At 40.3% G+C, this 24,329-nt stretch overlaps 2 protein-coding genes across 4 annotated transcripts; one reads left to right on the top strand and one right to left on the bottom strand.

The window, feature by feature from the left end:
- Positions 1 to 22: 22 nt before the first annotated feature.
- On the bottom strand, positions 23 to 8,460 carry LOC110957932 (cyclin-dependent kinase-like 1). 3 transcript variants are annotated; one of them, XM_022204175.2, is made up of 10 exons: positions 8,354 to 8,460; positions 7,614 to 7,802; positions 6,359 to 6,480; positions 5,026 to 5,098; positions 3,635 to 3,725; positions 3,086 to 3,286; positions 2,292 to 2,374; positions 2,141 to 2,197; positions 1,554 to 1,703; positions 23 to 1,080 (listed from the first exon to the last, which is right to left on the bottom strand). In XM_022204175.2, the coding sequence occupies exons 2-10, from the start codon at positions 7,779 to 7,781 to the stop codon at positions 985 to 987; spliced, it is 1,041 nt and encodes a 346-aa protein (XP_022059867.1). In that variant the 5' UTR covers positions 7,782 to 7,802; positions 8,354 to 8,460; the 3' UTR covers positions 23 to 984. The 3 variants fall into 3 exon arrangements, with proteins under 3 accessions (XP_022059867.1, XP_051813858.1, XP_022059868.1); XM_051957898.1 differs by lacking the exon at positions 8,354 to 8,460 and adding an exon at positions 8,028 to 8,309 and having other exon boundaries at positions 6,359 to 6,477; XM_022204176.2 differs by lacking the exon at positions 8,354 to 8,460 and adding an exon at positions 8,028 to 8,306.
- Positions 8,461 to 11,795: 3,335 nt separating this feature from the next.
- Positions 11,796 to 22,256, top strand: tgfb1a (transforming growth factor, beta 1a). The gene is made up of 6 exons (XM_022204173.2): positions 11,796 to 13,894; positions 18,264 to 18,548; positions 18,691 to 18,919; positions 19,512 to 19,662; positions 20,805 to 20,915; positions 21,009 to 22,256. Exons 1-6 carry the CDS (start codon positions 13,564 to 13,566, stop codon positions 21,054 to 21,056), a joined length of 1,155 nt encoding a protein of 384 aa, XP_022059865.1. The 5' UTR covers positions 11,796 to 13,563; the 3' UTR covers positions 21,057 to 22,256.
- Positions 22,257 to 24,329: the final 2,073 nt, after the last annotated feature.

Genomic DNA, 24,329 nt, shown 5'->3' with positions numbered 1-24,329 from the left:
TGAATCACACAACAAACATGAAAAGAATTGCATCTGCATTTATTTTATTGATAAACAAGAAATACTGAATGTCGCATTCAAATTCCATCAATCATCTTTTGACCAGTCGTGGGCCCCTTCAAACCAGAGAAAAACCTGCTGGTTTACAGCACAGCGATGTATAACAAAGAGTTCTTTTGGTAAGTTCGAGGTCAGGTGATCGGTCAAGCAGTGTGTCAGGTTGTCACTGTGTTGATGTATGTTCCAGTGGGTCGCTGTCTTGTGTCCGAGTCGATGTCCATCATGTCAGACTTTACAGATCACTGTCAAAACTGTGGCTCCAGTATGTTCAGAACCCATCAAATTACTTAAAGTATCAGCTGTCAGGGCAGGTTTTGTTAAACCTTAGTAAGACTGAGTCAGTAGGTCAAACGTCAGATATACAGCATTATATACTGTACTGTATAATTTTGGTTTATAATACAATATTTACAATGTGTTTACTGAATCTAAGGCTAAATGCATGTATTACACTTATATTTGTTATATATCCGAAAATAAAAACTACTGATCATGTTTCATTGAATATCTTTTTGAATAGAAAATGTTATACAGTCGGATTCAACCTGTATGGAAATGAATGAGAAAACTATAGTACTTCAGTCCAAGTGACGATGGCACACTGGTGACTATGAGATCCTTTTTATCATTTTACGGAAGTGTAAAAATAGTACTCCTCTAATGCAAGTTGTCTTCAGCACTGACTCTACTATGGATTGAGCTTTCTTTGGTTACATTACTGTATGTGCGTTGCATAACCCCGGACCCAAACTGTTGCTTATTGTGTAAAGAATATGGAGCAAAACTTTCTGTAAAAGTGAAAACCCCAGAATTTAAATCTTTTTCATTCATGTGTTTTCAAATTGGAATGTATTCAAACGATCCACAAAAGTCAGTCATTCACATTTCTCAGCCACAATTTTACAGTTAGATTTGCTGTATTTGTTAAATGTTGGGCAGGTGGTATTTATGCTTTACTTGTTTCTTGACGTCTGGTGCTGGTGAGATGTTGCTGTTTGGTAACTGAGGCAGATACTGAGCCTGGAGAAAGAAAAAAGAGTAAGGGTAAACCTAAAAGCTGCCTTTAAAACAGTGTGAAGATGCTTTATGAGGGTGTTTAGCAGGACAGTGAGGAGGTACAGTGACCAATTTAACCCCTTGACACCTGAATTTATTTACAATTAAATAAAAAACATTGTGTGTTTTTGCTTTCCAGCTGATGCTGAAATAATTAGATTGTTGTTATAGATAGATATATAATAATGTCCCACTCCGACTGGTCCTACGAGAAACCAGTGCTTGCAAAATGTTCCGAGGTATGTTTTGAATATGCCCAAACCGACACTGGGGGAATGGATACACTATCTCAGCTGCAGTCTGAATGAAAGTGGTATGTTGCGAATTTGCGACAATAAGCATCAACGGGTTAAAGTCGTGTGTCTGTGGCAGTGTGCACAGTCTGTAAGTTTGGGGTTATGTGTTACAACATAAATATCACCATGTTTTATTCTTACCCCTGCCTGTCTGCGTCGGGAGCCTCTGTCATGACGTCTTCCTGGACGTTCACCCTCCCGGCCCCAGTTGGCTGCTTCCTCCTGGAAGTAAGAAAGCTCCAGCAGCTCTTCACAGGACAGTCGTAGAGAAGGATCCATTACCAGGCAAGACTGTCAATACAGAGTTGGCGTGAAATGTTGGCATTTCAGTAATGATAAAAGCTGGGCCTACATTATTTAGTTATCATTTTGTATTCGTCTGTACACTAGAGCCTGATATGTTGACCTGGAAACTGACTTATTAACCTAAAAACATGTAAAAAATTAGACAGTCTTCAAAATGATGCCTTAAATTAGGGTCCAAAAGAAATGTGGACTTGGCAGATCATTAACATAGAGAAATATTTTACAACTGAAAATTAAACTTTTCAGTGCTATTTAGTCAACAAAACTGTTTAAGTATCACAAGCATATGTTAGGTTTAGACTTCGTAGTGCCGTTTTATGTTACTCATCAGCCAGTGCAAACAGTAAGCTGACACCTGGATTATTGGTGACAACCTTAAATCGGTCAGTAAAAACAACAGACTCTGTTAAATATTAATGTACCTTCATAACCTGAAGGGCATGAGGAGACACGCCGTGGAAGCGCTTTTCTAAGGGCTCCTAAGACAGAAAATATATATGATGTGATAAAATGTTATGTTAACACCTCTCAAAAATAAGACGCATGCATTTTCAGTGGTGACGTGATTTGTACCGTTGTGTCTGGTTCAGGAATACTGACTCCACTGAAGAAAACGTTGGAGCGGAAGACCTGCTGGTGGTGAGGGATCAGGTCACCTAAAGGTCAGAAAATAGATCATCAAAATTTAAAAAAGTACACGACCGGTCAAAAGTTTGGACATTCTTTCTCATTCAGTGGTTTTTATTTAATCATTTTCTACATTGCAGATTAATACTGAAGACATCAAAACTATAAAAGAATACATATGGAAATATGTTGCAAAGAAAAAAAATGTTAATCTTCAGTTTTAATCTACAATGTAGAAAATAATACAAATAAAAAAACATTGAATGATAACATCACTGTACATTATAGAACATGTGTGGTTTTCGTGTTATCTCCATAAAATAAAACCTATTTTCTTTTCTCTTTCAAAATCCCACAAGAGCAAAGTCTATTGTAAAAGAGGCCAAGTTTCCTATTAAGTAATGTGTTTACACCAAAACTTTTCAATTCAGTCCACACAAACTCTGCTGCATTTGTTTGGTTTCAGTTAGCTTGGACTGTTGTGAAAGCTGTCAAGTTCCTAAATAAATAATAATAAATCTCCGCCTTCTCTTAAGCTGGAGTAGTTTGTTTATGTGGTGATATCAAAACAAACCACAAGACCGTGTGACAGATACTGCATGCAACTTTAGCTTCACTTGACTGAATCCATGTGCTGATCATGGGAACTGTCACAAAAGTCAGCGTCATTCATGCTGTGCGAGACTCATCTTTACAATTACACAAGTCCATAGGCGGATCATTTGTAATTATCGGTGTACCAAGAGTTTTTCGGATGAGGTAGAGCTGGTCGACGTCAGACTTCCCGGGCCAGAGTGGATTTCCGTGGAGCAGCTCAGCAAACACGCAGCCCAGAGCCCAAACATCCACAGGAGGTCCGTACTGGGTGTCCCCGACCAGCAGCTCAGGGGCCCGGTACCAGCGGGTCGCTACGTAGTCGGTGTAGTCGTCCTCTGGTCCCGCTGAGAAAACCAACACACAGACAGACAGAGATAATTTGTGGGCACACCAAGTCACTTAGATGCTGAATAATGAACACTAAATAACATGTACATGGTAGAGTAAAGGATTGCATGACATGCTGAAGGACTACATGTTAATGTATGGTAACACAACACTGAAACTTAAGGCTGGAGGGGTAAACAGAGACGCGCTAACTGGCTCAGTGGTCCTGCTATGCAATGCATTCACTCAAGCGCTGAAAGTGAGGAGGCCATCTGCAGGAGCTGATATAGGTTCTGTGCTGAATAAGTCATTAGAGGTACATTAAGACAAAATGCACAAACACGCTGGTTCCCTGGATGACCTACTCAGGATGCGGGCGAAGCCAAAGTCACAGAGCTTGATGACTCCGGTTTTGGTGAGGAGGATGTTCTCTGGCTTTACATCACGGTGGATGCACTGAGACACAAACAATCAGGATCAGGGATTTAGACATCATGATATATATAGTGTCTCTGTGATAGAAAAAGAGGCTTATAGTAAAGCTGACAGATTAGAACTGGATGGGGAAGTAAAACCGCAAGAGATTAGAAACATGTAAACACTTTATTATTGAAAAGTACTTTGCAGTAGGGAGTTTTTTGTGACTTCAATTATGGAAGCTGAAGTTTAATATTATATAATATATGCTTAATTTTATGCAACATTAGAGCAGTTATTCATATGTTTCATCATTTGAGATGGTGAAAATTTCACAGATATCTGAACTACTTCCCAAGCTGATGCCTAATGCACAGTTTTATTCAGTCCAAAGAAGTTTTTTTTTGTACTAAAAAGTTAGTTGTCTAGTGTCAGATATAAACTGATTCATGCTAACAGGTAATCTATCGTCACATGTGTAACAAACAGTTCATGGAACGCTATTACCACCCACAAGAAGCACTAAAATAAAAAGAAAAAAAGCACTCAGAGAGCACAGTACTCCGTCGTCAGCAGGAACCTGATGTAGTGTTAACTTAGTCATAGTTTAAGTGATGACGTGCTGCTATCTCGCAATGATACAGAAATATTTAACAAATCTGTTGCCGCATCACTGCCAAAATCTAATCAGTTGGTCCTTGTGTCATTTCTGACCTTCCCAAAAAAAAATTCATCCAAATCCATTAGTCTGTTTTTGAGTAATGTCGCGCACAGACAGACAGACATATGTCGATCGTCACGACTCTGCTGCGTTCCTTGGCGAAGTAATGACGAGTAATAATAGAATTTTATAGCATATTTAATCCAGTGACGCAGTAGAAAGAGCTCATTAACACACAGATGTTAAGTTAAGCAGAAAATGGCAGAAAAACATCATTACATCAAATCAACTGATGATAAAAAAATATATATTATTTGGAAGAATCTCCTATGACAATAGTCAGATGCTGTGCATGTTAAGAGAGATATTCGCTGCTGTTTTCGGTCTCAATTCAGCGTAAAATATGGTGGACAAACGACATAGCCCTCACTATGTAAAGAAGTGCATTCGGAAGTAATTCAAAAGCAACATGGTACTGCATATTTGTTCGCCATCCTTCACAGCAAGTTGCATCAAAATCTCATGACTAATTTGCACAGCATGGAGTAATTTCAATATATTTGGCATGTGACTATTTTTTAAAGGCTTTTCCATTAAAAATGAGAATTGGCAGAAAATTAATGGCTAAATATATAAGCATCACACAAAAAAGAGGTATAATATTAAAAGTATACTGACGTTATGCTTGTGGCAGAAGTTAACAGCCTGCAGAGTTTGCCACACTATACTTTTCAGCTGAGCCTCAGGTACCCTGCAGAGAACAGGAGACAAAGGAATATTGATGGTTGTAAGAGGAACTAAACACAGCCTATTTATTAGTCACGTTTTCCTCATCTGTTATTCCAGCCGTTTCAAAAAAACTAAGTGGTGCTTTACACAGCCCTCTGGTCACCCGGGTAACCTTAGGCCCGTCTCTAACAGCAGCAGCGCCTTTGTTTTCAGGAGCAGCTAGAGTTTCTGCTGCACAGCCTAGCGGGAAAAGGAAGAATGGCTCAGACAACAACTAGCCATTGTGGTTTTGGCTTGCTGCATAAGTTCACATGACAAGAGATAAAGTTAAATCTTATCTCGTGACCGTAGGTTGCATGAGGTGGGAGGAGAATACTTTGATCTTTAAACTTGGCTATTCCTGCCTCATTCAGCTGCCAGCATTCTCCGTCTTTGAGATCTCTTGGCAACAGTCTTGGTTGCCTCTTTGTAATTCACCCTTTTCCTTTCTGCTCCCCCGTTCTTTTTCTAGTGAGCAAAACCAGAGATGAACTAATGTAGACACTGAGTTCCATGGCTAAAGAGACGACTTCTTAAACTTTAGATCCTCTGGTATTTTTATGTCAAAGTAAAAGAAGCAATACTAGATTCTCAAAATGCTCCATTACAACAACAAAAAATATCTCACTTTAATCCCATCACTGCACATTTTTCTTGACTTATGAGAAAAGCAAACGGGTAACTGACAAACTTCTGAGGATGAAATGAATGATTATCTCTAAATGTCACATAATATCTAATCGGGTATTTTCACATCTCACTCAGCAATATCTCAACACATCAAATGGCAACACATGACATCATGTTTATCACTGGTCTGTTCCCCCAGTGTCATTTTTGATGACAATAGCAGAAATTACAAACATTATCCTTCATGCCAGACCTGTACACGTGTAAATTCATCTTGTGATATGTGTACATATCCACATGTAAACTCACCATACTATATCCATACTTAACCATATGTGAATTCATAATGTCACATTTGTACATATCCATTCAGAACTTCATTATGGCTTGTACATTGTTTCTATGAGACCCCAATTATAGCTTTAATTTCAGCCTTATTGTGCGTTTTGTCCTGTATTTTTCATGCCTTGTCTGCATGCTCATTTAAATTTTCCAGGTGAGGGATCAATGCATCTTATCTTATGGTATCGTATCTTATCTTATCGCCTGTACCACTGACAGTGGTACAGGCGATAAGATAACACAGTGGTCCACTGTGTTGCCTCCAACTTACCCTCGAGGGTGTTTGTCCAATTCATTCAGGACCGTCTGCTCGCAGAACTCAAACACCAAGTGAAGCCGTCTTTTCCTCCTGAACACCTCCAGCAGGTTCACCAGATTCACATGTTTTAGCTGCTGTAGGACCAACGCAGAACAAACAGCCCAACATGTGGGACAAAATGCTTAATTAATGCTTAACTGAACCTACAGAGCCATCCATTTGTTCCGACTCTGAATTGGTACATCAGACAATAATGAGCAATGCAAGTTTCATTCTAAACAACGCAACACAGGATGGTATTAGGGTCTTTCAACGATTGGAGCACAATTGGGCTTCAAAATTTTTTTGAAAAATAAACCATTTATTTTGCAATTTTCTGCTACATATTCATCAATAATAGGTAATAAGCTATCAAAGGCTTGATTGAATCACACATCAATGGTACCGTTTTTATTCCATGTTTTATTCACAGTAACATGGTTGCTAATCCATGCTAATGTTAGCTTTTTCTCAGGAGCAGAAACTACCTGTTAAACTAGCTGTTACTGCTGACCAAAGAGGACTTTTTTTTGATGGGAAACAGTAAAGAAAACACTAATATCCTGATAATATGCATAACAGGGTTGCATGAGTTAAAGCGAGACATTCAGTCAAGGCCGACAATGTTATGAAAACATGAAAAACAGAAGAGAGCACATAGCTTTGCTCTACCCATTCTTTTGGAAAACCAACGATGTTAATTCCAGCGTATCATGTGATTCTTCTTTCTCTGCCAGCTAAAAAGGTTATGCTAACAGGGTTGTTGTGGGACACATGTTCCATGCATAATAATAATTATTATCTAAAATATTATGTTGATTTAAAAAAATGTTCCCACAATTGCAAGAAACATTAATGAAAAAAGAGATTTAATTTTTTATTTAAACTGTTTCATTTGAGACTATTTGGTCATCAGGGGAAAAAATGGTATTTTAGGGGGAACTCCAACCTTATCTGGTATTTCAAAAACATTTTCCAACACTCTTTTCTCCTACTTTTTTTTAAAAATTTGGTCTCAAGGCAACTAAAATTTACACAATGCATGTTTAGTATTTTACACATGGATTATTTGAAATTTGATTGGGTGGGGCATAAAATGTCCTCTGATCCTGGAATGACCCATAAGTTAAAGAGTAGCCTACATGTCAGCGTGCATGTGTCCTCCTGTGGTGTTAGATGTGAACAAACTTGATACTATTAGGCCCAGGTGACACTAATCTCTTCTCACCTTCAGCATGCGTATTTCTCGCAATGCAATTTTCTTAATGACCGGGTCATCTTCAGATTCCACAAACTTCTTGATGGCGACTATCTGGCCGGAGTCTCTGTGTCTGCATTTGAACACCACACCGTAGGAGCCTTCACCGATTTTGGCCAGTTTTTCATATTTCTCCATGAGGTAGCTGCTTGCTGTCACCTGACAAAAGGAAGGAAATACTTTCAGAAACACAATAATAATAAATAACACTGGAATGCACGTTAAATTAATTTCTTCACAGCTTAGCTGACATTCTAACCTTACAAAGCATGATTTTGGTGATTTTCCTCTAAATCTAACATAGAATTCCAGCTCAAAAGATGTTTGTGGACAAAACTGCCTCAAACAGATCAAACTAATCTAAACACTCTCAAATCCACTCACGTCCAGAATATGGAAGCGTCTTCATCAAGTCAAAGCTATAAGTCCATCATCAGTCCAGAAATCTGCATGCAGCTATGTGTGTTCTGTCATTTCTCTCTGCTCTTAGACTGACTATTGTTGCAGTTGGGAGCTCTGTCACCTTCTCTCTGAAGCTACTATCACACTGCTTCTCCTCTCCCAGTGCGTCGTCACTACCTTGGCAACCTCCTTTGGCTATTATCTGCCCCCATCTTTAAGTCAGTTTAAGTCTCTCTGAATCCATTTTCGAGTTAAAACGAAGCTGCGGGACTTCAAAAACACTATAATAAATGCAACGTTTAACTTACCTCTTAGAAAATGCGCAGAAAAAAGCAACAATGCGGCAGACATGCAGGATACAGATTCACAGAGCTGCTTACGCACGTTAAAAGACGCAAATGAGATACACTTTCGTTGTAACCATGGAGACAGCCGGTGACGGCACGTTACAGGAAGCAGAGCAGAGCGTTAGTTTGTTCAACTAACCAGTAAATGTATTAAAAAGCAGTAGCCTAAATTGCATTTTCTGTTTTGCTTAGATCATATTAAAGCTGTTGTAAATTTTAAATTATAAAAATAAAATAAAAATAAATATCAAATCCCAACGTGGAAACATTCTTATGTCGAGCTGAATAATTTGAACTGTAAAAATAAACAATGAAAATATTAATAAAACAAAAGCCTGTAAAAATCGATAACATATCAGCAGCTGGGTCATTAAAAATACTTTCACCATCAAATAATCATCCAATAATAATACAGAAATTTTCTATAATTAAAATAGCTACATTTTCTAAAATAATGTTATATAAGACCATGTGGTTAGCTTTAATGAAGAATGATAACAAATAATAACAAACAATGATATCTAATTATTCTTCTTAGACTTATTAAAGATAAAGAAAATATTTGTGAAGTTAGGTTGAAATTACAAATGTAATTTAACAAGTCTTTTTTACATTAGAAAATATGTTTTCCCTTAAAATACAGATTTAAAAAAAAAAAAAATTCAGCTACATTTTTCAAGTGGTATTATATATGTTGTCTATTTTGTCTATATTTGTAATTTTATTGATATGTTGTGTGCTTTAAAAACATGGAGAAAAAAACAAGTAAAATAAAGAATACATTTTTTTACAGCACAGAGCAGAACAAATAAAAAACTGAGACAGTAAATATTTTTATTCAAAAATCCATATTTTATTCATAACATTTCAGGGATAAAACTTGTGTGTATTAAATGCCTTTCTCTTTTCTTTTTTGGCGTTTTTTTTTTTTTTTGCTACTTGATTACATTGTATAATTTTCACTGGTATATCTATAAAACATTCTGCAAATTTGTGTTTGAAAAAGTGCTATAGAAATAAAGTCTGTCATCATTGTTATTGGAATCGGTGGTAGAGACTAAGTATATTAACTCATACATCGTGCTTAAGTAGAGCTGTTACTTGACTGCATTTATTTACCGGTAACAGCTCTACTTTGAAAATTAGGATTTTACATCCAAAACAAGCAGCTTATACTATATAATCTATTTTAATGTACGTAACAATGAATGAAACTCATCCTTGATTATATGACCTGTCATCTAAATTAAGTTTCAGAGTCTCATGCCAGTGCTCAATATTTTCAACAGTTTCCACACTATTGCAGCAGCATGCCACTCTGCCACAAATATGAAATGTATGCAGGACCAACTCTGATGTGGCAGCATGATTCATAGACGATCTGTTCTCTCTGTTGACTGTGATTTTTATTTTTTTTTAACCCGGCGTCCTCTTTCACAGTCTTCGATTTGCCACAGCTCTATGAGAATCCCACAGAGAATCATTTAGGACTTCACAGTGAATGATGGGAAAGCAGGCGATGTTGCACTGCTGTGTTCAGAGACACATAGACACCCTGAAGTTCTGGCATCGAGGCCTTGTGGTGATGGGTATGAAATGCCCCATGGCAGACTGGTCAGACTGGTTGCTTGTACGGAGTCAGTCGGACATGGAGGTTGTTGTGTTCAGGCGCCGAGTATTTGAGATGTGTTGCTGCAGCAAAAAAAAGCACAACTTGTGTTATGTGGTCTCCTCTGTCAATACAGGTTTTATATTGTATTTTCTGTTCTTTGTCCACTGACAGAATACATCTTCAGTTACAACAGTGAACGAGGCCTTGCTTCTTATATTTGATTTCAACAAATGAGTGACTGAATTTGCTCGTGTCACCATGAAGAGTAGACGTTGATCAGTTAGTGGGGTAAACTTGTGCAACAATCTAGATGATAGTCTCAAACCGAGTATGACTATCGAACAATTTAAGGAAATACACAAAAAAAGACTGCTTAAAAATGTAATAATTTGGTTTTCATTGGGTTTCTAAAGCAATATATTAAACAGTCATATGATAGATGCAAACAGGAAACAGTAATATGAAATGTACAAACATGCAGGAAAGACATTAAGACATTAATCTTTATCCAACTCATTTTCAGACATGATTAGGTTGGGGGGTTTTTTTGTTTGTTTTCTCACTTTGTGTTTTTCGTCTTTATGATAGCATCCTCCTTCAGAGTTTTTGGTGTTTCCCACGGTTCGATGGAAATCCCACAGACAATCATTTAGGACTGAAATAAATCAAATAGAAATGTTAATCAAAGCAGAAGCTCTGGTTGTATGCAAGATTTAGTTCTTTGAATTTTGCTAGTTATTTTAACTCTCAGACTCTCTAATACAGACAAAAGATTTGTAATTATCTCCATTGTGACCCTCTTCTACTTTGTCTATGCTGCTATGTTAATGGCACTGTGTTTGTATTGCATATTTTCTGCTCGCCATCACAAAAAAAAATCACTCCTGTCAACAATCTTTGCCCACTAGGTGGCGGTGCATGCCTGTCAAAGCTCAACAGTTTCAGCGATACTTACTGACATTTGAAAGCCATCCTCGCTTTATTATCTCCCTCTTATCGTTATTAGTAATCTTAGATACAGAGCAGTTAACATGCAAACATAGCTCACAGCTTCTTTGCTTGAATGGTCAATGATGTCTGCTGTTGGAATTTTAGGGGATTTTCGCCTTGAGCTTCCTTGTGTAAATGTCACCATTTATTTTCTGTGTTTGATGAATAGCTTGTTCTTTAAAACTAACAATAGACACCCATTGAAAACACATTTGGGCAAATCCTTAAAACTCCAAAACTACAGCCTGTACAATGGCAGTATGCTATCTTTACTTCCCTGTTGAATCATCTGTCAGACAGAGCAGAAAAGATTGAAACCATCACTGGTTTGTTTAAGTCTAGCCTTCCTTTCGAAAATACACAATCCGACCTCTAAAAAGCACCCAGACCTGGGACAGTGCACCACACAACCCTGCCCTGTTGGCTCTCCATCCCTTGAAGTTTGCCATTCTACTTTTAGACCCGCTCGTCCCAAGTTGCTCAGCTCTTTGCCCTGGCAGACATTACACCTTCACAGCCACCAGGTAAATGTGGCGGTCAGTTGGTGAGACACTTGTGCCATGCGGGGCTTGTTGACATGTCAGTCATCTGTGCCTCAGAGGCAGAAAGGCCTGAGTGTGTGAGAGAGCTGGAGCCTCTGAAGTCAAAAAGTTATTCAGTGTGTTCAGCTTCCTGATGAGGACAGAAGTCAGGCAGCAGAGCTCTGTTAAACAGCAGATGTTTTACACTGCGGCCGTTACCCTCATTTCCTGGGCGGAGAGCTCCTCGCTCTATTAGACGAGTAACAGGAACCAGAAAAAAAGAAGGGTTAGAGGGAGAGAGAGAGAGAGAAAGAGGCAGAGCGAGGGACTGCAAGAGAAAAGTTATCTGAGCGCAGAGCTCCCACAAATCACTTTGTCACCAGCAAGCTCTGACAAGCACCAGGAGGGAGAACGCACAACAGACAGCCAGAGTTAAATAGAGGTGTGAATAGGGAGTTGTGTCAGTGGAGACTTGAAGGGAGAAGGTGTGAAGGAGCTGTAGATGAGGTGGTACCGATGGATGGATAGAGAGACGAGAGGACAGAGACTGCGATCCAACTTCATCGTGAGATAAGAGGGACTGTTACTTCTGCTACTGCTGCCGTTACTGCTGCTGTGTCTGGATGGTTCACTCATTTTAGGAGAAGGTGTGTCAAACTCTAATATCTGGCAGTGTTTCATTGACGCTGACATTCTAAGCTTCTGATAGCAGACCTGCTTGAGCTATTTTAATCTCAGACTTTGGTACACAGAGAGCTTACGCTATCATATTATCATGTTTGAGAATGAAGGGACCGATAGAGAGACAGCTGCTCTTTCTGTGAAGTAGGCATGAGTCGCAGGCGTTGAAAGCAATTTCTGGTGTACTGCAGCTGTACACAGATCACATGTTGTTGTTGGTAAAAAGAGGTAGTCAAAGCAGAGAGCAATACATGTTTGTCAAATGTTTTTTCTGTATCAGCACGCACCGGTTTGTGATTGATGTTGAATGAGTTAGGAAATTTTAATTTTTAAAGCACTGCACTAAACTTTCCTTCCATTTACCGTGGATATTTGATTAGCTCTGGGCTGACTCAAAGCCCCCGAGAATTTTATCTGGGCCGTAAAGGAAGCCAGAGGTCATCTGATCAAACTTCAAAAACAGAGAAAAAGGAAGGCCATTTTTTCACTTTAGGCACAGGACATTGCATTGCTATTTTCTCTTCCTTAGAGGCTTTAACAGAGGGCATATCTGTCACTAAATCCATACAAAGGAGCTCTGAATGATCTGTGAAGAGACCTTGTGGGCCAAACAGGACAGGAAGCAGTGCCAGATTAAAAGTTAGTTTCAGACAGTGAGTTGGACTTCACTTTTCTGAGTGTTGTACAATCTCTTTCACATTCACTCAGCTGGCCTCCGGGGACATGTAATGAGAGACTGCTTGGTGAGCATTACAGCACTGAGCTGACACGTGGAGGAGTATATACTGGTCTGCTCTGAATGAGACGGGATTTAATTTAATATTGCCGGAGGAGGCTTGAAAACGTATCGATGACAAGTTGGTCTGTGAGTACAGAACCACGTCTGTTGACTGTCTGATTGTTTGGGACTGGATGGGAGCTGCAGAGGCTTTCTGAGTCTTGGGGGCACAGTCTGTGTTTTGGATGGGATCCTTTAACATTTGACAGCTTCACTCTGGACTCACTTCATAGTCTGGGACGTCATTGTGTTACCTGTGTGGCTGAGTCAGAGGCTGGCTCATCACTCGATGTCTGTCTGCCCACTGGGATTCTCTCTGCCCACCTCTATGCAAAGAAGACACAAGTGTTAGGTGGTTTTTGCAGCAGTAGTGACAGCTGTGGCAGGAGTAGTCCCGAATTTTCAGGACTCTCCACACTGCTGTAATTGTTCTGTCGTGTGTAAACACCTTGCGTCAGTCACACCTCTCCACAGAGTGATTCACTGTTCCCTAAACATCGCCGGTTAGAGGCAGGTAGTGAAAGAAAAGGTGAGGAAGAGTTTGCTGAGGCCCAGAGCACACAAGAGGTTGCACTGTCAGACCGTCACCATGAAACTGGGATTCTTGATGCTGGTGGTTGTGTACACGGTGGGCAATGTAAGCAGTATGTCTACGTGTAAAACTGTGGACTTGGAGATGGTGAAGAAGAAGCGCATCGAGGCCATCAGGAGCCAGATCCTCAGCAAACTGCGACTGCCAAAAGCACCTGAGCCAGATCAGGCTGGAGATGATGATGACATTCCTAACAACCTGCTGTCGCTCTACAACAGCACCAAAGAGATGCTAAAGGAGCAGCAGGTTGAGGTCCAGACAGACGTCTCCACTGAGCAGGAGGAGGAGGAGTACTTTGCCAAAGTTCTGCACAAGTTCAAGATGACCGGTGAGTACCAGACAACTCGAAGCAGCACTACATGAATGTCATGAATATTTGTCAAACCTAACCTATTGTCAAAAATGGGGCAATTGCTGTCGGCTTCACTGTAGCAGTAAGAGTGTCAAGTAATCGTGACTGTGATTTATGCTCCTACATTTACAGGCACTCGAGGCACATTTCTCAAGACACACACACACACACATATGGAAGCAAATATCCCGTAGAAGCACTGATCTTTCCTATTTAAAAATGGTCATTCTTCAGAGTTTGCTAAAGCAAGAAGGACACTGAGGGGTGGGAAGGCTTGATGCATGTTTTTTCTCAAAGCCAAAATTTAACATAGTGTTAAATTATAGCATGAATAAGTCTTAAAGCAGTCACTGGTATAGTCAAACCTTGGGGCTGTTGCCCAAGCTAATCAGTATTTGCCTGATGGCTGGTGTCAGTTGCAATCTTGTCCATAAATTCCCTTAACGCATGTACTCCTTATGATCTCCACCCAACATCTTCAGGCAGCTTGAAGAGTTCAGAGATCACAGGCGTTACAAGTTAGCAGCGCTGTGAGCTGCATCTGGTCTGATTCTCCATGTTGCTTGCATGATATCCATGGCATTTTTACTGCTTTATTAGCGCTGTTTGTTTGGCGAGGCTGCACATGTTTGTTCAGCCAAATAGTTTTTGGCTGTAATTGTGCAATGACTCCCAAACTATTATGATAAACATATTTTTTTGGATTTTGTTTCTATGCTCCATTGTTCTCTACATGCCTATACTCCTCACCCTATCAGGCAAGCATCCACACTATCCTCCTTTTATCCACCACTTCAAAGAAAGACTTGAGTGGATGGACCACGCTCAGGAGTGTGCAGACCAAAGGGAGAACAAAGCAACTCTCAAAATCAAGGGCATGATTTTGTTCTGCTTAGATGAAAATCTAAGAACAGGATGGGAAATAGAAAAATGAGATGAGAAGAGACATGAAATAGAGTCCTTTAACTTCACCCTGTCTCATTTTCTCTTTCGTTTTCTCTTTTTTTCTCTCTTTGTCCCTCAGGGATTGGGGTTTTCCTGTAACTTGAGCATTGGGTTCTCCCTTGCTTATCCTGCCACTTGTTCTCCATCATATCTCTTTTTTGCATTTCATTTCCATGTCTCTTTAAGAAGATTGCCCATCCCTCTCGCTCCTCTCTCTGCTGGGTTTCCTGAGCTTATTATCACTGTGTTTGCAGTGTGTTTGTGACAGGGCAGCTTGACAGGAAGGAAGGCAGGCTGATGGCCACTGAGATCTTGACTTACTCAGGTCCGGTGCAAGCGGTGCCCATGGGGAGCATGTGTTTCCTACCTCTTTGGAATGCCAGAGAACACCAATCTTCTGTCTTAGTTTCTTAAAACGGAGTCAGCCTTCTCACACTGGGTAAAGGAGAATGCCAAGTGGATGAGGATATGTGGTTTGTCCAATTAGAACTGTTTTCAATCATTAATAATAAAAAAAACAACACACAAACAAGGGAGGGAGGGAAACGATCCAGCTTCTTGTTTAAAAATGAAAGATGGAGTACTGTGTTTGTGATCAGAATAATCTTAATGGAAGCCCCCCCCAACATTAATTAACAATCCTATTCGTCATTTCAATTTGTGGTTGTGTTTTATTGGACGACTCACACTTTCCTGATACTCCAAAACAGCCTCCAGGGATACATACTTGTGTGCAGAGCATTTTAGAACTTAATAGTTTTTGTCTCCATCATGGTAATTGTGCGGTGGATTAGACTAAATTCCTTCAGCCAGTTAGCAGTAACATCCCTCCCCTTGAAGCCCACACAAATTCACCTCTCCCAGTTAGCGTGCCGTTGGTCCAAATGTAATTTAGCTCGTTTACAGAGGGAACTCTTTTCTCCTTTGGAAACCAGCCACTGTGTGCCATTTGGGAGTGAAAGCAGTTCACTGCTGTGTAGTAATTATTATAGTTCCCAGTAAATGAAACTACTACCGTTGTAAGAGGGAGCGGACCAAGTGTTGGTCCAACAGCATGTATGAATCAGGGTGAGATGGGGAAACAAGGCATTGATGAGTGGGCTGTGGGAGGGTGGAGTCGAATATGAAGGAGGCAGATATTTAGCCAGTTGCAGGAATCTGGTTCCTCCCACTGGTAATTACAGAGCTGTCTCACTACCTGTCACAACAGCTGTCCCTGGCTTACCTGTGGATAGGCCCTGATTCAACACACAAATCCCCCCACACCCATGTTAGTACACAGGCTAGGGTGCCATCTTTACCCCTATCTAGAAAAGCAAGGCATTATCCCAACCAAGCATGAAGAAGAGATTTTACACCTCACTCCCTCAAAACGTTGAATTTTGATCGCATTAGCGCTTCGGTGACAGGCCTCCAGAGACAATGCAAGCTGTGTTAATTAGAAAGTAGAAGTGAGGATAAAGCTTTGCCGTAATTATGGTACTGCAGCCAATATGCTTCTTAGGGGAAGTGACTTAATTTCCTGTTTCGCAAACACTTCTCTAACCCTTAACACATTTATCTCACTTTTCTCAAGCTTAGCTGGAGACGATGACTTTCCGTGCTCGCTGTTGCTCGGTGCACCACTGCCACTGCACTGCTGTCCACATACATGAGCACTGTTGTGATGCTCTGTGTTTCCATTCATGCGCTTATAATCAAACATTTCACTGTACTCTGGGTGGGTCCAGCAAAATGTCATCTCATTTCCCGTTACACTCCACATCAGCTCTTTTCAGTTTCAGTTTGGCTTCAGCACAAGGGGTGAAACACTACCTCAGCCACAACCCAGATGGTGATACTGGTAAATGATACACAAGCAGCCGTGACGTGAAGTATCCTGGTACAGCTTGGACCGAGTATGTAGAGCAAGTATGCAAGGCTGGGATGCAATTCCTGTCAAAGAGTAATTCCCGGACTTGAAAGCAGAGAACCCTGGCTTTGGCAGGCTGAGGCAGAGTGGAGGATTTGGGCCTGGGCCAGACCTTGCGCTCCATTGATACACATCTCCAGTTTCTCCACACCCCCACTCACACCCTTCCAACCCCTCACAACTGTGAGTTATATTCATACGAGTGCATTCTTCTCCTTGCTGTTTTCTTTGCGTTTACCCCGTTACACGCCACCTTTTACCGCCTCTCACTCTCTCTTTCTACATAGTGATTCACTCACAGTCGTCTGCCTTTCTGTGCTTATCTTTGCACGCCTCCGTCCGACTGAATCTTGTGTAAAGTAACACGGGTAGATTTATGGTGTTAAAGCCCTCAGTAGCTTGGCTCTGTTTTTTATCAGCCTCTGTAGGGGGAATGTTCCCGCTGTCATGATATGTGCAGCCTCAGAAATTAAAGTTGCAAATATGGGCAGCATTAATGTAAGAGAACAAAACGCTCTCTATCGTCAACTTTACAGCAGCTGGACTGGATGAATGTTTGGCTGCTGTTAAGATTATTGAGTAACACCATGAACTCACCGATTTTATTTCATTAGTGTGTGAATTATGAAAAGCATTTAAGAAAGCAAACTTTTCATTAGGTTTATTAGCAGAAAACAGAATGATTACTATCTGAGTAATATATTATGTAGTAAATTACAGAAGTCGTATTCACCAAAGTGCAGGAAAAGAAAGTTTACAGCTACGAGAATCTGAGTCACACAAGTTTAAAGAACTGGTTCTGTGAATCAAGTCCATCAGTTGTTCCTTTTCTGTGTCTACTTGTCCCATTGCAACCTAACATTAAATTAAAAAAAACAAAACAGACTTTTGCATGCCAAGAAATATTGCGATAAAGATTATTTACTGGATGAACTCGAAATGTGGTCTGGCAACTATTAGAAAAACATCAGACCTCAAAATGGATTCATCTAATACCAAAACATTTCAGTACTGCTTCTGTTCTCCTCTATCTCTAAAACTGACCTTTGATGGGGAAATTGAGGGTCCATGTCTGAGCATTTTAATATATAATATTTTCTTACATACAGTCCTGATCTCATAAGATGGAGTCCCTGGGTAGTTCAGATTTCAGCCTTTTCTCACGCCATGATTTTTACTCAAACTGATGATTTAGAATTACACATATTGTCCCACATATTATGTTCTAAAAAACTAAAAACACATCACAAATGATTCTTAGAAACAGACCAAAAAGAACATTTCAATTCAAAATGGTTTCTGTTCTTTATGGATAAGGTTGGTTTGAAAGGCTGTGTCTCACAAGATTAGAAATTATTTGGGCATTATATATCAAAAAACAAACCAACTTATGCAACATTTCTGTTTCCCTTGAGTTTCTCTAACATGCCTTTAATGAACTTTTTTGACCTCGACAAATAAGCAATTGCCCGTTTTTAAATCACACAGGGAAAACTGACACGGGGACTCCTCAGAGCTCCACAATCATCCCAATGGTCTTCAACATCACGGAGATACGGGAGAGTGTGGGGGATTACCGCCTGCTGACCACTGCAGAGTTACGGATGCTCACCACGAAAACCAGGGTTGATGTGGAGCAGCGAGTGGAGCTGTACTATGCTAAGGGAAACTCAACCCGCTACCATGCTTCCCGCTTCATCACTAACGATTTGAGAGACAAATGGATGTCCTTTGATGTCACTGAACCCGTGCGGGACTGGCTCAAAGGGACCGGTGAGATATCTATTTTTAGATCTATTGGTTTAATACTTGTACAAAGTCCATCCATTTGTTCAACATATTCCAGATGATGTTTACCTTCATTAGAAAAGTAACCAATTAAGTCATCAATGTCAATATATTTCTGTCTTACTAGAGGATGAGCAGAGTTTCGAGCTTCGGGTGTACTGTGAATGTGGCCAGGCAGGTACTGGCTTCAAATTTGACATCTCTGGGATTGGGGCCAACCGGGGAGATAAAGGACCTATAGCACAGTTGACAAAACAACCACCGTACATCTTGACCATGTCCATCCCTCAAAACACCGCCAGTCACTCCAGCTCACGCAAGAGACGCTCCACAGAGACAAGGGATACCTGCACAGCGTAAGCAGTTCTTCACCTACCACATTACTCTGCTGTGTTGCACTGACATTTGACAACGTGCCCCATTGGCAACTTTAAAATGCAGTGGCAGGTGAAACAAAAACATCAACTGTTCCTGGTAAACCACCATATAACCCCGTGGCCTTTTTAATAGCTGTATTGTAAATGAGCTTCATTTATATGGCACTTTACAACCAAGCAGGATGGGGCGCTTTACAGTGTGCCTCTCATTCAGTCACCCACACACTGACGCAAGGCACAACCGCCATGCAAGGCGCATGGCCTGGCCACTGGCTGAAACTGGAGTGTAATATTGTGCTCGATGTGTGGACAGGAATAGCTGGGGTTCAAACCATCAACACACATTTCCCTGTGAGTCACAGCCACACTGGATAATTGGCTCAGCACTTAAAGGTCAAAGTTTATACTTTATTGTTTGGGTTAGGAAAGACTTCTCAAATATGACGTTTGGATGCTGATGGGACACATGCGTTTTTACATTGACCTTTTATTTTGTATAAACTATCCATAGTTTCGATAGCATCTGTGCCCAAAAAATAAATGTACTATCTCCCTGCTGTCTCCTATGCAGCCAAACAGAGACCTGCTGTGTGCGGAGCTTGTACATCGACTTCAGGAAAGATCTGGGCTGGAAGTGGATACATAAGCCAACGGGCTACCATGCCAACTACTGTATGGGGTCTTGCACCTACATCTGGAATGCTGAAAATAAATATTCTCAGGTACAGTCTTCAATCCACATCTAATTACATGGTGGAATAAGATGGAGTGGCTGGGCAGTTCAGACTTCAGCCTTTCTCACACCATGGTTTTTACTCAAATTGATGATTTAGAATTACACAATAGTATAGATTACATCAAGTGGTGAGATCTGCGATGTATGAGAGTCAGGTCTAATTAGGAAGCTTAGAATTGATCTTGAAATGATAATTAATTAGGCTTCAGCGTCTTAATAGTGAAATTGTGATGCTGTTGGAATGCAATTGGAAGACAGTATCTATGACCTTCTGACATTACAGACTAAACAATCAATTGAAGAGAAACAATAGATGGCAATGTTATGTTGATATGCTACATATTAGTTGATAAAGACAGTAATCATTGCTTGCAGGCTTGATTCAAATAAAACAGCAATTTGGCTGATGACAAAATTATATTTTTACACACTAATGATGGTGGTGCTAGGGATGGCAATGTCAGTCAGCTGGTAAATTGGTCCAGCATGCTGCTCCACACTGAAACATCTCACGAAGCATCAGACGAACTACCATAAAATTTAGTAATCACATTTATATCCCAGTAAGGATGACATGTCATAAGTTCATAACCATCAGGTCAACCATTTCATTTATCTCACATTTAGATTTATAAGCAAATACCTGCAAAAAATGACATTCCCATCAGCCTCAGCAGAACTTTTTCTGGCCTCATTAGCACTGACAGCATTTAGCACAAAGCACCAGTGTGCCTTCCCCTCCTCGTGAACTGAAGTCACACACAACTAACATGTTGTGTCAGTGAGGGCTGAAAAGGTGAAATTCTTTTGCAAACTGCATTCGTCTTGGGTCTTTTCACAGCTGAATGTTTGAAATGGCACTTAACCAGGCAACAGTCATTGTTTTCAGTAATATAAGTAAACGCTGAGTATGATTTAATGATCAATAAGAACCTGTAGAATTTACGAACATGTTTAATAATGAACTAAGTGAAAATGTGTTTAAGAAGCATTTCTGGGTTTTAAACAAAAGCACTCTTGTAAAATCTTCAGCAAGTTTGTCCACTGCAGTTGCTCTGGCACATGTCTTGTTGGTGATGACATACTGATCTGAGTTTTCTGGTATTTCCCTCATGTTATTGCTAACAGATCTTGGCTCTGTATAAGCATCACAACCCAGGAGCGTCTGCCCAGCCCTGCTGTGTTCCCCAGGCACTAGACCCACTGCCAATCCTCTACTACGTGGGCAGGCAACACAAGGTATCTATACCGCAGCCATTCTGAGGTGAAATGTTGACTGAACACTTCATGTGAAAGCAGCAGAGATGATGTACCCTTAATTTTTACTTTCAGGTGGAGCAGCTGTCCAATATGATTGTGAAGTCCTGCAAGTGTAGCTAAAGACTCACCGTGGCTGTGCGTCCTCTCAAAACATGCAGGTTATGCATGAGACTGCAGAGAAGATCATGGGACAGAGATAAAGAAAAAGAGATAATGTGGACGAGGGGATCAAAGTACCTAAAGCCATCAGGATCCCCATCTTTTCTCCTGCAAGCTCTGCCATTATCACAGTGGACACATGAAATCATGGACTTCTTTATATAGATGTTATAGATGACGTGTTTTTTATGTATATACTTTTTCCTTGCAAACATTTCTGTCTTTAGATGACTTAATTTATTTGCTGGATGGACAGATCTTTTAAGAAGTGACACACACACAAAAAAATGTGTGACATTAAAAAGGATTTAAATGATATGTTATAATACAAAAAAGTTGGACAAATAAAAGCACACAAGGACCAAAATCACCTTGATGGAGGAATTTTTGTTTTTACAGTTGATTGCCTCGGACATTTCCATTTCCCACATCAGTTTCCAAAAGCAGTTATAATAAAAGGTGCTAAATCCCAGGTGGAAAACTGTTGTTGTTGGGGTTTTCCTGGAAGATAACACTACAGGTGTTTTTTGAAAAGAGCTGCGTTGTAAAGGACAGAAAAAACCACAGAGATCGTCCAACCTGGGGAAACTCCCCGTGACTGAAAGGCTGGACTTGCCAGACAACCATTTAATTCACAGGAACCGTCCATCACTTTTACTTGCTTGTTGTTTTCTCAGTCCATGTTCTTTTTACAATGCATTTTTTGTCAGTATGTTCATGTTCATAATAGAATGTCAAATTGTCCTGAAGCTTCCTTGTCTGTCAATGCCAAGTGTAATATCAGTGGTTGGAGTGATGACACCGTGTTTTCTCCCTCTGAGGATTTACTGCCAGAATGTTGTCTTTATATGGTGAGGGTCAGGGGATGTGGTTGTGGTGTTGGTTTTAGGGAAGCCAGTCAGACTTTTTTTTTTGTTTTTTGTTTTAATCACCATGGTAAATTATTGCCTTTAATTTCATGATGTTTCAGGAGGAAGTTTTTACTTTCGTTGGAAATGTGATACTTCTTTCATAACTCAAGAACTTTATTCAGCTTCTATGATTTGCTATAGGAATAAAACCAACACATTTTTTCAGCTTTTCATATTTTTATAGAGCACTTATTATTTGAAATTTGTCTTTGTAAATATTTAAAAAGGAAATAAACATGTTAAATTATCACATCAGAGTGGAAGATTTTGTGAACAAAATAAAACCACATGAGATGTTTCCACTTAGAAGATGAGCTAGTTTATGTAGGTGTGTATGTGTGCAATTCACTTGTCAGTGCATGCATGTGTATTTGTGTTTTAATTACGAGAACATTTTATGGTGCATAAAGTGAAACACACCCAGTGTGATGTGGACATCAATGCCACCACCGTTTAGACATGCAGTTTTGCCTTGTTCATCACATAAAACATAATTGAAAGGTCTTTTTTGGTTAGTTAGTTTAGACACGCTTTGGTCTATGTATGGTAAATAACATGTTATGAGTATGGCTGGCTGAAAATGCAACCTTATATCAAACTGTGACTTCAGTTGGAAGCTGAAAGTAGCTTGCTGTTGAACTCTGATATACATGGATGCAACCCCCACACACCTCCTTTTTCTCCTACACCTTTTCAGTATAGGACTGCTTTTCTTCTAAAATTTATTTTGTCTAATTCCTAGCAGATGGAGATAAATTGTAGTTCAAATGCACATGACACTTCTTGTAGCAAGATTTATTAAACCAGGTTGTGCACTTATACAATTACTCTCCAATGTCAGGAGCCAGATCTACCAGTGGAAAAGTGTGGCGTATGCCAGGTGCATGTGGACTATTTCTGGACAACCACTGGATGCCTGTTGACTCTGCAGAACCATGGATAGATTGAGGAAGGGCAGCGGGTCCTACTGAGCTGAGATGAGCTGACGGCAAAGTCAACATCAGAATTCCCGGATTCAGACCCCGACTCTTAGCACTACCTTTACCTGAAGGGATGCATGCCTTACCAACATTTTTACTATCTCTGTGCACCTTGTCCACCCCACCCCCACACTGCCAGCCCCACCCCTCTCCCTCTGTACTCAAGGGATTACTGTCAGCCCACGAGGCTGAATTGGGAATGAGGAGAGCAGGTCCAGACCCGTTGGTAAGTCCCAGACTTAAGGGCAGTGACTACATGGAAAATTAAACACACATACTGTACACATACGCATGAAAACACTGAACCCACTGACACACAGTCACCACTCAAGCACACCAACATCAAATGCTTTACATAAGCTTTGTGCTAGTGACTGGTGTGGGGTATGCTTGTGCTGCTAACAAGGTGACAGTGATCTGCACTATCATGTTCCAAAGCTGGTCATGTTACCCCCGAAAGCACGACAAAAAGAGCACACAGAGGGCCTGTTTGGAAAGTGCTCTTCGATGGAAAAAGACAAAGCATCTTGAAACATGATCACCATAATTGAATCCTTTTTGGTCTCACCTCTCAAAATGATTTGAGTGAACTGTTGCCAGGCCTTTTTTGTTAATGGTGCCAAAGCACAATATGTACTGTGTTATCTTGACAGGGGAAATGTAATTGGACTGTTAAAAGACTTTTTCTCCAACAAAAAAGGATCATTATCGAACTTAAACAAGGACAACATGAGTTTTGTCAGGGGAGACAAGATCATTAAAAATAGACTAAAATGCGCGCACCTTCACCCAGTTTTTTTCTTTAACTTTCGCTGTAATAACCAAACAAAGGCTGTGAATGTCAAGAGGCTCATAAATCTTTCAGGGTGTTAATGGAACAGTCCCAGAGGGAAGTTGAACTCAGGTAGGCCTACTTCTAACCGATGTTCATTTCTCAGCAGCTGCTTCCTCTCAGGCCCCCAGGACTTTTTATGGGACTGAAGCAAACTGCTGACACCTCCTGCCAGAGACTAAAGTACATCCTAGAAAATGCCCCGTCCAAAGAGAAATGATGGCGGCACTTGCGTTCACACACTGTGTGAAGGTTACGCAAGAGAAAAGAGATGCCTGCAGCACTTCGAGGTCAAGCAGGTGTTCTTTTACCAATAACACAATCCACGTGCCGGATTTATATGACTGCATGAGTAACCAGAAAATTGCTCTGTTGTTGCTCTTCATGAGTTCCAACATAATTGCTCCTTTAATTGCATCCATATGCTATGTTTCATCTTCTTTCATGTGCAAAAAAATGAAAGGCTCCGTTCATGTAATGATGCTTGAAACATTTTCTCTGTGTGGCACTT

This window comes from Acanthochromis polyacanthus, chromosome 13, assembly GCF_021347895.1.
Source record: "Acanthochromis polyacanthus isolate Apoly-LR-REF ecotype Palm Island chromosome 13, KAUST_Apoly_ChrSc, whole genome shotgun sequence".
NCBI classification, from domain to species: Eukaryota; Metazoa; Chordata; class Actinopteri; family Pomacentridae; genus Acanthochromis; species Acanthochromis polyacanthus.
The sequence above is the reverse complement of the archived record's forward strand: the minus strand, read 5'-3'. Positions and strand labels throughout refer to the sequence as shown.